The sequence below is a fragment of the Drosophila teissieri genome, chromosome 2L, assembly GCF_016746235.2.
Source record: "Drosophila teissieri strain GT53w chromosome 2L, Prin_Dtei_1.1, whole genome shotgun sequence".
NCBI lineage: Eukaryota > Metazoa > Arthropoda > Insecta > Diptera > Drosophilidae > Drosophila > Drosophila teissieri.
In genome coordinates, this window is record NC_053029.1 from 2,717,172 (window position 1) to 2,733,935 (window position 16,764).

A 16,764-nucleotide genomic window follows, 5' to 3' on the forward strand; every position below is an offset into this window, starting at 1 on the left:
TGCAGCCCGTCAGCCGGGGAAATCTGCAAAGTTGCCAGTAAGCCGGTAAGGGAAGCAAGGATCTGGCCATGTACTTATTCCCTGCCCTCCACATGGGAGCAGGGATTCCGTATTCCAAACATAAAAATCAGTTGGCTATGGCCTGGCCCAGTCGTTCATTAGAGTTGTAATGTCCCTGCTAGCCATCAAATCCTTGCCACAACAATGGCATTTTATAGGGATTTTATGGAGCAACGAATACTGAATGACCTGTAAGTGGCCCCGTTTCAAGGGTTATCTCGCTTTTCCATACGATTTATTAACATATACGGAGTAGGTACCAAAATCAGTTATAACTGATAACTATAATTCGACTTTGTATTAACTTGACCTCGGTTAGATTGACCCCTCATCCATCCATTCAGATTTCAATTTACGTTTCTAGCTGCCAAATACTCCGCAACAACCAGTATGAGTATAAAAATGGCCCCAATTTTTTGGCTCCCGCTCCAAAACTGTCACCTTCCGGGGATGAGGGTCCTTCAATCCGCCAGCGAAAACCACTTGCCGCCATGCCCGAGATTGTAATGTGACTGTCGCTGGCAGCCAGCCACCCAACTCCACCCACGGGATACCACCCCCACCCAGCATACTACAACCCCCCAGCAGCCTGGCTGGCATTTCATTGTTGTGCTTTTCCTCTCCCATTTTATTTATATAATGTGTCTCGAATGTGTGTGTGTCTGCGGGTGTGTGCGAGTTTTTCTATCAAAGCGCAGGAAACACGTGCGGGTGAAACATTTTTCAAGCTTTTAGCGCTGCATACAAATCAACCCCGAAAAACAAAAAACAAAAACAAAAAACCAAAAAAAAGCCATTCACAATAATTTGTTGAACTTCATAAGAGCCAGCGCTTTTCGGTTAGTCGCATCGGCTGAGTTGGGTGGTTGGGTGGTTGGGTGGTTTGGGTGGTTTGGGTGGTTGGGTGGTTGGTTCAGTTCGCCAGCCAGCTGTTGCATTATGTAAAGCCCAAGTGTAATAGATCCCGAGGATGCGGGAAAATTGAAAACGCAAATGCCAGGCGAACAGCACTGAAAACTGACGACTGTCGGCATCTGAAATGGTAGTTTCGCTTCGCCGTTTTATTTTTCTTGCCCAACTAATTGGGTTTCACATAATTTGAGGCACTTACTTATCAAACTTCATTTCCGTCTTCCGCGGCACTGTGAGCTGCATATGCGAGTGTGCCCATTAAAATGCCACAAATGCAAATTAATTTAATTGAATCCAATTTGGCATTCGCATTATCTTTTTCATTGTTCCCCCAGAACTTCAGAATTGCAATTTAACGTGGGATGGAGATTATGTGGGCTGGATTAACAGCACGCTGGGAACTGGGAACTACTACTAGTTTGTAATCCAGATTTATAAATTTATGCCAATGTGCGGTCTTAAAACGAATAAACCTATAAGCTTATTAGGAAGCCAGGCGAAACTTCGCTGAAAAGAGCTAAATCTGTAATTTAGAGGTATTTTTAATGAAGTTGTTCTTATATATATGTGCATATTAACAAATTATTCCCACACTTACTTTTCATATATATTTTTATGTAGAAATCCTTTTTATATATGACATAATTTTCAAAACTAACATGACATTAGCAGTAGTGGAGTAACTGGTTAACAGCATTATAGCAAGCGGGGACTGGCTGTTATGACAGCGGATAATAACTGGCATTGAAAAACAGCACTAACATAACATTTCACAGTTTCTCGGAGAGAGAGAGAACTCTGCACATTAACAGCGGAAAGGCGCGCGTCTGCGCAGTGCGTTATCAAAGTCACCACAGCCGAACACACAAGCGCTACTGCAGCGAGTCGTACACGGAAAAGAATATTTAACATACAGCATGTGGTACATGGGCAGCTGTACGGAGAGCTCACTCGCTGCTGCGCCGCTGCTGGTGAGTTTAGTCTGCCTGCTGCACTCGAATCGCGTGGTGGACGCCACGTCGCTCGTTCGGTTAACAGTTATCGGTATTCGCCGGCTTGTTTCACGAGTTTACGAATTTACGAATTTACGAGTGTTCGAGTTCGAGTTTGTGGTGGTGGTGATTTTCCGCCCGCTGTGGAAAACAGCCTATGCCAATGGCGATGTGTGTGGAACATGCTGCAACATAAATTAAGTCGCATTAAATCCGCACAAGATGCAAGCCACTAAAGTGAAAATATAACTTATGCAACTAATGCAACTTATGCCGCAATTTCAAGTTCGAAACGGAAAGTAAATGAGATGAAGGTGAGTCGCCAGTTGCACATGGAAATCAATACGTTTGTTAGCTAAAAACATAATTCAATTATAGCAGTTGAGTGCATAAATATCCCAATTTATTGCCTGCTTTTCCTGGGAAGCCAAACACATTTCACACACTTTCCATAAGGCAAATTCAAAGTTAAAGCTCGCTGACTTTCTCCTCCGCACATCCTGTGGAATTTAAAGTCCAGGACTATACCTATAACTATACCCATATATATACCTATATACCACATTGGATATGCGCATCATAAACAACGTCCAGCAGCGGAACAGACAGCATATTAAAAATGTGACTATAACCTTGGCTTCCAAACACAAGCCACGTGGGCGTTGTTGGCCATCTTGGTGTGGGTGGTGTGCCTCCACTTCCGGCGCCACTACTTCCACTTCCACGCCCGAATCCTGGAAACCGCACCAAGGCCACAGCCTCCACGGGCATTGCAATACCCCAGCCAGTGCTGCTCTGAGCTCAAAACTCAGCTTCAAATCGGCTATTAAACTATTTCCTATTAAATTGTTAAGAGCTTGAAGAAAAGGGGTTTTGCACTAGTATTATAGTTTATTTTAAATATGTAATAATTAATTAGTAAAAGTAAATTTAAATTTTCCTTATGAACTGACAGTTTTTAGCACCAAACTGCTTTATATCCTGTTAGTCAACTTTTTATTTTGGCGTGAAAACAGCGGAGACAGCACCTCTGACGCAGGACCTGCTCCTTGGCAGTCTTGCTGCTTGCTGTTTGTTATTTGTTATTTTTACTGTACACATGACAATAACGCCGGCGGCTGGCACTGCACCGCCTGCATCTCCAGCATCCCTAGGATCCCCCAACATCGCCAGCATCCCCGGACTGTAATGCATCCGTGGAGGAGGAGGAGCCCATCTGAATCCTTTCCAGCTCGGCCAGCTAGGGGCTTGTGCAATAGTTTCAAGTGGCCGGGCAACTTTTTCCATTATGAATGGTGCGGTTGCGCTTTTTTCCATCCATTATTTACGAGTTTTGAGTGCAAACTTGTTTCGCCAGCAAACAAGTGGCGGCCAGAGGATTAGAACACTCGCTCGACCGCTTGGCAGCTGGAATGGGAGTGGGAGTGGAATTGGGAGTGGGAGTGGGATTGGGATTGGGCTTTCCAAAGGCACTAAGTGCTAAAGTTTCTGCCATAAGCCAAAGACAAAGCCACGCCTCATTCGCAGCAGGCATATACAGTCGGATATTGTTTGAATCCCAGAAGCGATTTGATGCCCCTCAATTACGTGGCTTGCCATATTCATAGAACACTTAATGGTGATTTTGCCAACTGCTTTTCTTATTCTTATGGTATATGGTATTACTCTTTGTTAGTTTGCGTATGATTTCCACAGTCTAAATAGCTGCAATTTCTGTGTTGTTCTGTATGCCATGAAGAATGGCAAAGTTTGGCGCAACCGATACAAGAGTGTGATGCACTTTTGTTGCTCGTGGACTGCAATTTTGATAAAAAGTTTCGAACATGTCTGCGATGGCGGGCGATGCATTAATGCGTGTGCATAATTTTCAAAATCACTTGAGCACTTTTGCGCAACAAAGTCTGAAGTTTCGCCAACTTGTTTCACGCACTTGCAGGCACTGCACCACCCAACCACCCATAGAACCACCCAACCACCCATAGAACCCACCCAATATCAGAGGCCGTCGCAATCTGCCGCCATACACAAGTTCTCTCGTGCGGAGAGAGAATGTTCTGCGTTCTCTGACATTGATAAATGATTTTCCACCACCCCCCCAACCGACCGCCCCCCAAAAAGTTTAGCTGAAGAAAAGCCAAAACAAGCGGATGGGAAATGCTGCCTGGCAAAATGCATTCATGGCAGCAAAATTGTTGTTGCTCACTAAACCGTGAACGGAGAATTTCGCCTGCTGGAATTATCTCGAGGGCCAGTGACAAGGGCCAAAATACTAAAAGGCCAAAAGGCAGAGCCTGAAGCAATCATAAATAAAATATAGAAGTAGATATGGCAGAGTATGTGTGCAGAGCTGGTACTTGTGCCCAATTTAATTATCCTCGGCTGCAGGAAAGAAGAAGTGGCCAGGCCAAGAAATTCCCATTCACTTAAAACTCCGGGACGAAGTTCCGCCGAGCGAATGCAAATGGAAAACCACAACGCATGCTCAAGCCGAGTTTTCAGTTTGTGAGTTTGAGTTTTCCCCCCCGCCATTTTCCGGCTTTTCCAATCCCCCCCTCGCCGCAACGCTCAACATGTAATTAGAGTGCGCGCGGTTGCCAAAAATGTTGTGGTCGTGGGCGCTTTGATGTATATATAAATATATATATATAAATGGCGACATATATATGTACATAGATACATATGTGCGAAGAACTGTGGAAAATGTAAATGCAAGTCTCAACATCTGGCTGGCCGCAAAAGTTCAAGTTTGCTGCTTGTCTGCCGCCGGAGTCCTTGCTCGAGTCCTTGCTGGAGTCCTTGCGCCACCGCCTGTGTGTAAATTGGACGAATGTGTCGTTATGTCGATGTGTTGACATCCCAAGTGCACGCCAAAGGACGCCCGGCAAAATAATACAAAAAAAAAGTACAGAAAATGTGGCGAAAACTGCACAAACTTCGCTGCAAGTTGGCCAGAAGAGCAGCCGAGGAGTTGGATGGTGCGGTCAAAACAGACAAAGTTCCTTTTTCAAAAACCCACACACACACACATGCTCGAGTGTGCAACAATTTCAGCCAGCTGTAGCGCACATATACAGATGTACTTCGCAATGAGTCCTTCTTGCGACGAGTCCTTCTGCGTAGCTGAAATTGAAAGAGTGAGCTGCTGGAATGCGCCCGAAAAAGGGGGTTAAATATATTGGAAATTTATATGCTTACACATTTTGCATACGCACATTGAAATAGAGCAAATATTTAAGACTTTTGGTATAAAGTAACCCTGCAATTACTATCATAAATAAATGCAAATTCACTAATTTCGCGCGTTACGCATTCTGCTCTTCGAGTCCTGATCCTGCTGACTTACTTAAAACGGCTACCAAACTCATCATTAATATCCTGCACAGCGCACATAAACGACGACGGCTAGTTTATGTCCATATTGTATTGGTTATACTGCGCGGAATAAATTGCTTTTGAAATTTCAGCTTTTTGTACATAAAAAAAGAAGGGGGAAAGGGGGGAAATGAATGCTGAAACGCAGGCAGTTGGGCGATTCGCATTATTAACGCACATAAAACTCGCATATAAAGTGATTTAAATTTATTAAATATAAAACGCCACCACAACGCAGCGCAGCGCAAACGCATCGCAGCGAAGATGTGAGCGCATAACAATTGCAATAAAATTTAACGTGCTTCGATATAAAAAGAATATGAAACCGAATAAAAACAACAGCGGAGCGAAACGATCCGCTTGTGAGAAGAGAACTTCATTACTGCTTTCAATGGGTGGGGGGAAAAGTGCAGGAGGAAAACAAAAAGCAGAGCCAATATGATGGAAAAACCGCTCACAATGGGCTCGACGGATACGCGACCATACTTCCCCATATCCATACAGGCTTTATGCGGCAACAAGCAACAACGAACAAGAAGCAACAACGAACAAGCAACAACCAAACAGCCAACAGCCAACAAATGAAGCGAATGAGTCGCGGCATCAACAAAGGAGCGCGTTAAATGTTTTATATTTAAGAGCTCGCCAAACAGTATAGTCATTGCTCCACTTGTATAGAGCACTACCTCCCTCCCCCCCATCGTCATGAATAATTATGATTTTCAATTTAAAGAACATTTTCCCACATCACTGGCCATTTAATTGCTTTTCCTTCGATCGACTCGATACGGAAATTGACTTATCGCCGTCGCAGCCGCAAAAATGTTAGGGTTGCTCGCAAATCGAATTCAATTGCTTCGCAGGAATCCAGTTTATAACAAAAATATTTCTCATCATTTCGCTCTCGACCAGAAACAACACATTTCCACCAGTTTTAGTCTTGATAATATTTCCAGAAATCGAAAATGTGTTTTTGCCAATTGGTTTGCGCTCGTTCTAAGCATAATTTATGCGTCAGGCGGTAATGTTATTATTGCAAATCAGCGGGAATTATTATTGCACTGCCGATACACATGCGCATATATAAATGAATATCATTTGATATCATCATTCCGCACTGCATGCAAATGGCATAAAAACGCGGCTAATTTCCTTGGCGCCTCCAAACGCGAATTCAATGGCAACTGTCAGCACGCCAAGCCCCAAAACCCCAAACTCCAAAAACCCCAAACCCCAAAAACTCCATTTCACTCGAAGCTGAATAAAAACAATAAATAATAGAAAAATGCGCATAGAAATTGCCATTGAAATGGGTGCCAAATTGGGAGGGTGAAAATGTGCGTGACACTCGCTCGACTGCTGGGCTTGCCAAGGTCTCTATAAGAATGCTTTTCTTGCAATGGAAACGGACTTCAAAGTACCCTGTATAATTACTAAAATACAGCTGAACCAAGTCATGTATTGAGCAATTATACATCAATTAGAAATAGAACCCTTGGAACTTTCCTAGAAATAGTATGGTTTATTATCATAAATTAGTTGGAATTGTTAAGTAAGAAAGCCAAAGAGGGCAGCTCTCTAGTCTAGTCTGCTCCTTCGAGTTTCGAGTTTCGATTTTCAATTTTAAAATGAGTCCTTTGTGCTGTTGACTGCGACATTTAAATGCCATATGCGCATTTTCACACAATAGACACTGTGTGCATATATGTATGTATGTACATTTTGGCGGTTGGCATCCTGACAGTGCTGACATCCACGACGGCTATTGATTTACACAGGAAAACAGGAAAACGCGGGGGGAGGGGGATGGGGATTAAATGCGGCTGAAATCCTTTTACTAATTAGGCAGCACATTTTCAATTACGTGCCGCCACACTGCACAATGGATGCCACTAAATATGCGCCAGCGAAAGTGGAAAGTGGAAAGTGGGTAACTGCGAAAGAGAGAAGAGTAGAGAAGCGAATTTCAGTACTAATGAATCGAAAACAATTGTCCGACATCAAACAAACAGCGGCATGGCATGTCAGAGATATTTAATAGCCAGCCGCAAAATAATTACCCCCGAAATAATTTACTATGAATTAGATACAAAGCCAAACAAAACAATACGAAACGAAACAAAAGCGGGGCAGCTGGCGCAATATAAATTAGAATTTGTTGTTTAATTGGAAATTTGATGCGAATGGCGCTGCAGCAACGCAGCCACGCAGCCCGCTTAGCCAGCGAGCAAATTGAGCTTTTCTCGACGTATTAAATTCCATCAATATGTACCCATTATTCCCCAGCATGAGCTTCATTATTTCTGCAAAATAAAACGTGGCCCCGCCAGCAACTGGCTCATCCTGGTTCACTTTACACCGCTGCAGGCATGCCAAGAGAGGTCCTGGCCAAAGGATCCTTCCCGTTTGGCCATCAATTAGATGCTGTGCTGCTGCTGGACAGTGGCACGGCAATGGGAAACCAACCTGTAATGGGAATCAGCAAGGATAACCACCTTTTCTTGGCCTGAATAGAATCTAGAATTTCATGCAATGCACAAAAGGAGTAAAGATATTTTGATATTTTTGCAATACTCCATGGACTGTCTAAGTTGCGAAGTAGTACACACATTTTATTAGAAATTTGTATGCAATTTAATAAATTAATTGTGCAGCTGAGCGAACGCAGTCGGCTTCAGCGAAGCCACACATTATAAAAACACTTCTATGCATCAAAAACATAATATTTAATAAATAAATATTTCACATTTTCCTTGCAGTTCCAACGGCAAAAAAAAACACACACACACACTCATACACACACGTGCGAATCTAGCAAGGATCAACAGCATTTTAATTAAACCACAACGAATACACTTGATGGCAAAACATGAGTTCGCAAAAAAGCATCGGCCGTCCATCCGCCTGTTGTTGTTGCTGTTAAAATTCCTTACTTGCATAAAATATGATATTCATAAAAGTTTAATACTGCCATTTGCGTTAATTAAACCATGAGCAATTCCAATCACCGGAGCCACACAAAGCCAGTCGCTTAAAAATGCACACTCCCAAGAGGTAAGTTCTGAAAATAAACACAATAATAATAAGAATAATAAGAGATATGCTCCTCTTGAAATACAATATTTTCATACAATTATGTGTGCTGAGCAGGGGGGTGGTAAATTTAATAAGAGCCAAGAGCTTTTCTACACATTCAAAATATTTTGACAAGTTTTTCAATAATGCAATAAAGTTGCCAACTCGATGGCCAGGGGGTTGTGACGATGGGAGGAAGTAGCCCCAAGGCGCTCCAAGGACACTCCTGATGAAATGAAAATATTGCCCACAATTTGTTAGCAAGAGGACGCAGTGGTGCTGGTCAGAAGCCGTCGTCCTGGCCATTTGCGGCTACTTGTTTATCTTCCTGCATTACTTGCTCCTTCTTCTGCGTTTCGCGTTTCGCGTTTTACGTTTCCCCCGCCGCCCAAAAGGAAAGATTTTTCAATAGACCAGAACGGCGGACGGGCAACGCATAAACAAATAATCAAAAAAACAACACAGCGACCCTGGCAACGACCTTTGGGCCACTCATTTGTCAAGGCAGTGGATGGACTGTAGTGGAGTGGAGTGGAGTCCAGGACACAGGACGGAAGCCAAGCACCCGCGGCCCGAGGCATTCAACTTGCTGCCGCTGCCTGGCAACCAAGACATATGGCCGCGCTCTGAGCAAATCGCAAATAGCCAACCAAAAACAAATTAAAGCCCCACTTTAAGGCCAAGCCAACAAATCAAGTCCTCTGACTGAAAACCAGTTCCAGGACATCACCGCAACGCAAACGAAACGGGACGCTGGAGACAATCTTTTTACAGGACCTATGTACCTGACCGGCATAAGTAATCAGAGTGGATTCAAGTTCCAGCCGGGCCAATCGAACTCTAAACTGTCGTCCGAAAGCGATTTGGACACAATACTCAAATCGGGCATCACAGGGCAAGGACACGAGGCCATCAATCTCGAAGTCAGATTCACTGAACAAAATATTTGCATTCAAATGGAATCTTTAAAGATTTCAGCTTGGCTCAGTCTAAAAATTCTAAAAACTGTAGAGATGGCTGCTTGGATCAGTCTTAACAATTAATATTTAGTGTAAGAAAATCTTATTTTAAAAACCCAATTTAAGTTTAACTCAAGCAGCATTTTACAACTCATAATCATATCTTTTGACAATGAACCCATGCGAATTTCGAACGCCATAAACTGCCCCAAAAGGTATGCTATAAATTGTGGAACCAAATTAAAGTTTAAGCGTTTCGGGGGAACTTGAGCAATTTCCTGACCTGCGACCTCCTCGGCTAGCCGACAATGAAATCGATTAAGCTGTGCATGTCCATGTACACATCCACATCGATGTCCTTGTCGATGTCCTCAAACATTTGCAGGAGCAACTCATTAAAAAGCATTAAACGCCAGGAACGGAAGTCATTGAGGCTATCAGACGGAGACACGCTTCCGTTTCTCTACTTGAACAGTTCCCTCCTTTCCTTTCCTTTTTTCTCTCCTTTTTTTTGCCTCCTGTTTTGTCTTCCTCTACGGCACAGATTTACGGGCCCAAAAGTGCGTAAGGAACGGGTCCGGGAAGGCGGAAGGCGGAAGCTGGCAGCTGGAAGCTGGAAGATGGAGGGAGTACGTCCGTCCGGCAGAGATTGTCACCGGGCCAATGGTGTTGGAGACTTCAAATGATTTATCGCCCGATAGTTGAGTTCAAAAGCGAGACGCAACGAAGGACTCGCCCGCACAAATATTTATTTATAAAATTGTTATCCCAACCGGTCGCCTCGCTTCGCTTTGCTTTGCCTTGCTTTTGCTCTGTGTTTCAGCTCGGCTCGAGTCCTGTTTCCGAGTCCTTCGATTCTTTTTTTTCATCCTGGGCTTCCATGGACCGCGCGTCTTGCTCATTGCCAGGCATTCGCTCATTTTCAAATCGGATTTTATCAACTGAATGCCATTCTTGTGCAAATATCTTATCTCGCTGCCGCTGCCACTGCCGCTGCCGCACAGGATAATGGCAACTTTTTTGCGTTCATCTCTGCTCCTTTTGGCTTTAGTCGCAGCTCAGCCTCGGCTTTGGATCCCCCGGCTTTTGTATGGCTTTGGAATTATTTCGAAAGCGGAAATTGATTTTCCCTTCTTATTGTGCACGGTTTTTTGTGTTGCTCTGCTCAGTTTTGCTTTGCTTTCCCATTGCTTAGCTGATTTCCCCCGACTCGGCGACAGTACTCGCTTTCCATATAAATAATTTGGCCAGAAGCTGGGGCCATGCAGCTCCTGCCATTTGTTTAGCCATAAATGGAAACTCACTTTTGCTTTTCTCCTGATTTTCCCCTTGCCATTAGGATGATAATGCGGTGATGATTAGAAGTCCCCGAGAGCGGAGCGCAGATGGTGAACCAGTAAAAGTGGATTTTAACCCTGTGCGGATGCATTCAACTTTGGCAAAATCCGAGCATCTACTTTGGTAAAAACTATACATTAAATTGAATTTATCAACAGAAATTTAAATGTAAAGTGTTACACACGCGAAACGAAAAATTCAACATACGCAGTGTGGACACAAAAGAGAAGTTGCTCATACGCAACGTTGGCTGTGGGGGAGCTAACCAAATTTGGGAAGCTAACCCAGAAGCACAGCGTTTGTGGGCCAAGCTATCAGTGGTCCTGCCCTGACCTGGGCCATTCATTCTCGCCACCGAGGTCGAGCCTAGTCCGAGGTCCTGCGGCACAGCCCCTTATCCTTTGGCGCGTCTTTGACATTATGAATGATCAGCATAAATTTCCCAGCGCTACCGCGCTCCAGCTGCATATTCTCCGGCAGCAAAAAAAATATGAAAAAATATGAAAAAAAAAAATGTAAAAAAAGAAAAAAAGAAAAAGAGCGGAAAATGCGGGAGCAGCGACCAAACGAAGCCAGATAACTAGCGAGCAAAGTGAGGGACGGCTCAGAAATTCATTTCATTTCATTTCCTTTGTACGTGAGCAACATTTTTCATGCAATTCCCTGTAATAATTCTCAGCGTTGTCGCCTCCTCGCCTCTTCACGCATGAATATTCAGGCGGCCAGTCCCGAACACCGGGCTAATGAGACTTTCTATGGCATTTGAAGATTTCCCAAACCAAATTCGTATGCGAATTGGTTCATTCACGGCCCGAAATGCAAAATGTTTGGCCAACAAACTTGCACAATGGACCCCAAATAAGGGGCACAGAGCAAATAATGTCAAGCAGAGAGAACAGGCGGTGGAGAAATGGAAAACTAAATTCGGTTTACATAATATAGCTCATAAAATATTTTTCGCACATTCATTGTCCCTTGAAGCCCCGAAAACTAGGCCACACTCCACTGCTCCGCAAACACACAATATTCGGGCATAAACAATAAAGTAAAACGACAATGGAGACGACGACGAACTTGAGGGCAAAATAACTTGAAACTTGAATATTTACATATGAAACGAAACCATCCACGCGACACAAGCACACCCACACACACCCACACACACACAGCCAGGAAAAGTGTGTTAAATTCTGGAGGAGATGGGGTGAACCGGGATCTGGGGTCGGGTCTCGACTTGGAGTTCGAGTTCGAGACTAAACAGCACTAAATTAATTCTGCACAATTTGCATTAAAATATGCAAATAAAAAAGAAAAAAAGGCGGCGAAAAAAGGGGGGAAACCACCGTTTAAGGCCTGCTACGCCAACTATAAAGGGAATCCATATACCATGTACCATCTACCATACAGTGGGTCCCAAAAGTAAGCGTTAAGCATATGTGTGCTCCACTTGAGCCTTTTTTTTCGGTTTTTGGGGGAGTTTGCCTTTTAAATTTCGCATGAACCGTTTATGGCTTTAATGCGGCTCGAAGCTCCGGGAGTTGCGTCGGTTTTTGGCTTTCTTTCCGCCTGGCGCTCGAGTGTTTCGATTATGAAAGTGCCACCCACATCCTCCACATCATTGCATGCGGTGCAGCAGGATGTGCCGCTGCTAGGAGGAGGGGGAAGAGGTGGAGTAGCAGAGGGATAGCCAAGGAGCACGGCCACATGTCTGACGGGCTCGTCCGGAATATTACACCCGGAGCAGCTCGTTGCAAATTTGATTGTTCTTGGAGAGCGCGTGCCCCGTTGTTGCCGCCAGGAAAACGGGCTCCAAGGATCCCGGCGAATGGGCATCCCATCTGCAGATGGAAGATGGGTGATGGGAGCTGGGAGGTGGCAAAGGGGAGGTGGGAAAAGGGCCCCGGGCGTCGGCATCCAATGAAGCATGAAACTTTAGCACACTTGCAACAGTTTCCCATTTTTTCATACTTTCCTCTTCCTATTTCTTTCCTTTCTTCAATTCTTTTTTTCTTCCTTGCTTTTTTTTTGAAAATATGTTAGCTGCGACTTTGGTAATCTGCAGTGGGTGCTGCATATCCGTATGTATGTATATCCACACATCCAGTGAGCAAAATAAATATTAGTGGGGGAAAAGTGCGTGCACAGCGAAGTGCAAGATGTTTAAGCACAACAGCACAGTATATATATTGAAAATGCCTTTAAAGCAGGAGTTGCTTTTCTTACTCTGCTCAAGGATTAAGCCAAATGTCAAGGTTAAAGGTGCAACTAATACTCGTAGTTGCTTAAAAACTTCTCAAAGCTACACTTCTTGGAGTAAGCAATACCTGTAGTCCTTCGACTTCCTGCAGTTAATTGCAGTTTCACTAGCATATAGTGTATACAAATACATCTGCACATTCCCTAACTCACAGGATGTTCATGATTAATTTGAGCACGGACATGTCAATATACTCGCTCCTTATTGCTACTCTTGCGAACTCGCATTGCAATGGTTCATCCTTGGCTGCAGGATATCATATACATATGTACATGGCTACATAGCCACACATACGCGTATCTATAGATATATATGTATATGTATCTATGGGAAAGTTGCAAAGCCACAAGCCAAACGGGTATTATTGCTAACCCGCTGCACACGGATGGATGCATCAAGTGCATGTATTTTTCCCATTCGGATGTTTCGCATCTGCGAACGTGTGCCAATCGATTTTTAATAAAAACTGCAAACGAAATCTGTAAGCATATTGTTTGGCTATAAAATTAAAAACCAACAAGCGCTCCTGCGAATGTGAATGTGTGTGTCCGTGTGTGTGGAATGGCGAGTTTAGCGAAAGTTGTTTAAAGAGAAGCACACTGAGACAATTTCTAAGCAACTTCTCTTTAACTAAATGATAAAGTTGTATGAACTACTCACTTAAGTGCCAGATTTATTGGAACAGAAACTTTAATTAACTTAAGTGTAACTTAATTCTCCCGTTAGTTCTGATTTCTAAGGTTTTTTTCTCAGTGCCGGCGTTAGAGGGAAAAGCAGTTGTATTAGTACCCATTTACGGTTACATTTCCCAGCAGTGGATTTTTAGATTTCCATTTGCGATTTCGCTGCCCGTTGCACGTTGTCCGTAGTCCGTTGTCCGTTGTCCGTTGTCCGTTGCCGGATTCGTTGTTATTCTTCCGGAGCTAAACAATTTTCGCAAATGAACGGATTTTTTCCATTGTTCTCGCCTTCCGTTCTGGTCGTCTGGCAAATAAAAACACGATTTTAGTTAATTACCGCTGCTGAACAGCAGAAGATGATGATGGACAGACATCGTCTGCCTTTTCTCCTCTTTTCAAAATCCCAGCTGCAACAAAATAGAAGCAGAAACCCCTGCAAAAAAAAAAATCTAAAGAGCTCGACGGAACAATAAGAGCAACAATGCAGTCAATTGGCTCAAAATGAGTTTTTATGGGATTTGCATACGCTGAATAGAGGAATAAATGTAAACAGCACGAAAATTGCCTGCAGTCTGCCGCATTTTCGCTCCAACTCCAAAAATTCCAAATTCCGCACCTTCTTTTCAGGGTTTTTCGCGGGTTTTCCCGCCGTTCTGGCTTGAAAAAAACTTTGAATTTGCATAATTTTAATTTTTATGATACGCGCGCCGGTTTTTCTTAATTGTTTCTCGTTAAGAGAGTTAAGCCACCGCGGCAGTTAATAAAAACAGAACATACTCGTATTTAATGCGCGCAATTACTTTGCATACGTTACGGCGCAGGACGAAGGACGCAGGACTTCCGAGGACTCCGAGCTCCTGAGCTTGCGCCTAAAACACTCCACACTCTGCACTCCACACAGATTTGTGGACTTCGAGTGTGCGTCGGCTGTTTTTACGGCCACGGAGCTGAGCTGCTTGTCCGGCTCTTTACATAATAAAAGCGTAAACACGTTTTCACCATCGCCGGACTGCAGGACTCCGGGACTCGCAGGACTTGAGGACCGCAAGAGCTCGGACACAGGACCTCCATTACAATGGCGCCAGCAGCAGCAGCAGCAGAAGAAGAAAGGAAAGCCGCCACTTACGCGTGCCTGGGGCGAATAAAATTGGCTTTTTGTTTGGGCAGTTTTATGAATTGCTTCAATGCTCATTTACCGGTCGGCCTAATGGGTGCATTGCCACATCGCCACATCGCCCAGCCGAATCCAGCCAAACAAACACCCACAAGGTCGTAATGCTAGTTCTCTGCGGTAAGAGATCCATAAAGTGCACAAGTTTTGCTATTTTTATGGTCGGGTGTCGGCCTGAATGCGGATTGAAGTACTCATTATCCTTCGCCTTTAGCGAGGAGAAATAGTGACTAAGTTGGACTAAAGGATGGGTGTATTTCACTTCTTATATGTGAAGTACTATGGCTGGCCGAAATGAATTCAAAATAGCCCGCTTTAAATGTTTGATCGAAATAACTGCGATTTTCCCTTGAAGCATATACGTTTCCTTTTCCATTCAAGAAGGAACTTTTGCAACATTTCAAAAACTTTGGCAAGCGTCACTCATTAACGCCCCAGTCACTCCACTTGCAAATCAATTATCTGATGTGCCAAAAAAGTTGAGCAAGTATCAAAAACTCGTTGATTCACTGGCTCAACAACAAGGCAGCTCCTTCCATGGCCACAAAAAGTACTCGAGTGCACATATATGCTGCATATCAGACGTGGAAAGGAGCTCAACAATAAACTGGGTTAGGAATGCCAGACTAGACCGACACGATTTCAATTTGCTTAGTTGATAAATGCCAAAAATTAATTCAGCTGGCTGGCAGCCTTACTATTCTGGTACTGGCTTGTAAAAGGAACACACCACACACACACATATTATAAATATGCATGGAAAATATTTTCACTTTTTTTTCTTTCGCTGCGACTGCGAAAGAAAGTTGCCTTTTCTTGTGGCCGTGTCAGGCACAAAGTTGCACCGACTTTGCACCCACTTTCCACCTGCCTCGTTCGCAGATGTACTAAATAGTTTCTCACGTGACTTTCAACCATAAAAAATGGCTTTATTGCTGCACACGTATTCATTAATGGCAGCAATGAACTCACATGTGAACCCTGCGGCAGTTTGGCGCTTCTCCCCACCAAATGCTATGTGGCATGGTATTCAAAACCCATCTCCATGCACCCACTACTACTTGTTGTTGTTGTGGGCTGGAAAAAGGGCTGCATTTGTAGCTGGTTGCAAGTCGTCTGCACCGGAAGTGCATATTAATTGTGAAAATTTGTGCGGATATTTCCTCGAAAAATAGCTGCCCTGCATTCTGCTTTTCTTTTGCAGCCAGCCAAGTGCATGGCATGCGCCAAAAATATGGCATTAGCTGCCATTTTCTTGGTAACTTTTCTTGAAATGTGAGCTCTGGAAATGCACAGAAAGCCAGAAATAGTCGATAAGTACTCACTTCACTAATATATTGTTGATAACTAGCCAGGCATAATCTTTACTTAAGTACCACTGTGTGGCTTTAACGAAGCCATAAAGTAAAAACATATTATATGCACATGTACAAAAGATATTACGTTTCTCAATCGTTTTTTTACAAAAAAGTTTTTATAAACTCGCAATCAATCAAATGGGCAAGTAATTCACTGAATTCAATGCAAGCTTGACCATTTCACTGCCATTTGCATAGTTTCCCTTTGGCGAGGATAGGGAAATAAATAAATTTCCATAATGAGCGAAAATGTCTGGCTGTAAAACACTGAATTTTTCATTGATTTCGCCGAATTGCACACCACCTTGCCCGATTCTTATATTTTTTGTCCTGGCCGCCGTTTCATTTCAATTATTGGCGTGTTGCGAATAATTCAATGCAGCGAGTGCCTTCGTCGCTGTCATCCGATTGTAATTACGTAATAAGGCAGGGAATGCTTTAAAGCCGCTTAACGTTAACAATCGTCCTGGGCACACACACACACATGTAACTGGAGAAAAAGGCGGCAAAAGTCCTGTCCCGGGCGAAATAACATGTTATTGCACTTTTCTTTCAACTGAATGCAGTGCAGTGCGCGACGTGGGGAACAC

The 16,764-nt window shown here is 43.6% G+C and overlaps 1 protein-coding gene across 1 annotated transcript in view; it reads left to right on the top strand.

Moving 5' to 3' along the window:
* Positions 1 to 1,881: 1,881 nt before the first annotated feature.
* Positions 1,882 to 16,764, top strand: part of LOC122619378 (protein O-mannosyl-transferase TMTC1) — a 43,007-nt gene continuing 28,124 nt past the window's right edge. Inside the window, exons 1-2 of the mRNA XM_043796283.1 lie at positions 1,882 to 2,278; positions 8,096 to 8,390. Coding sequence (XP_043652218.1) covers positions 8,374 to 8,390 — 17 coding nt within the window. The 5' untranslated portion in view covers positions 1,882 to 2,278; positions 8,096 to 8,373. The remainder of the gene's footprint in view (positions 2,279 to 8,095; positions 8,391 to 16,764) is intronic.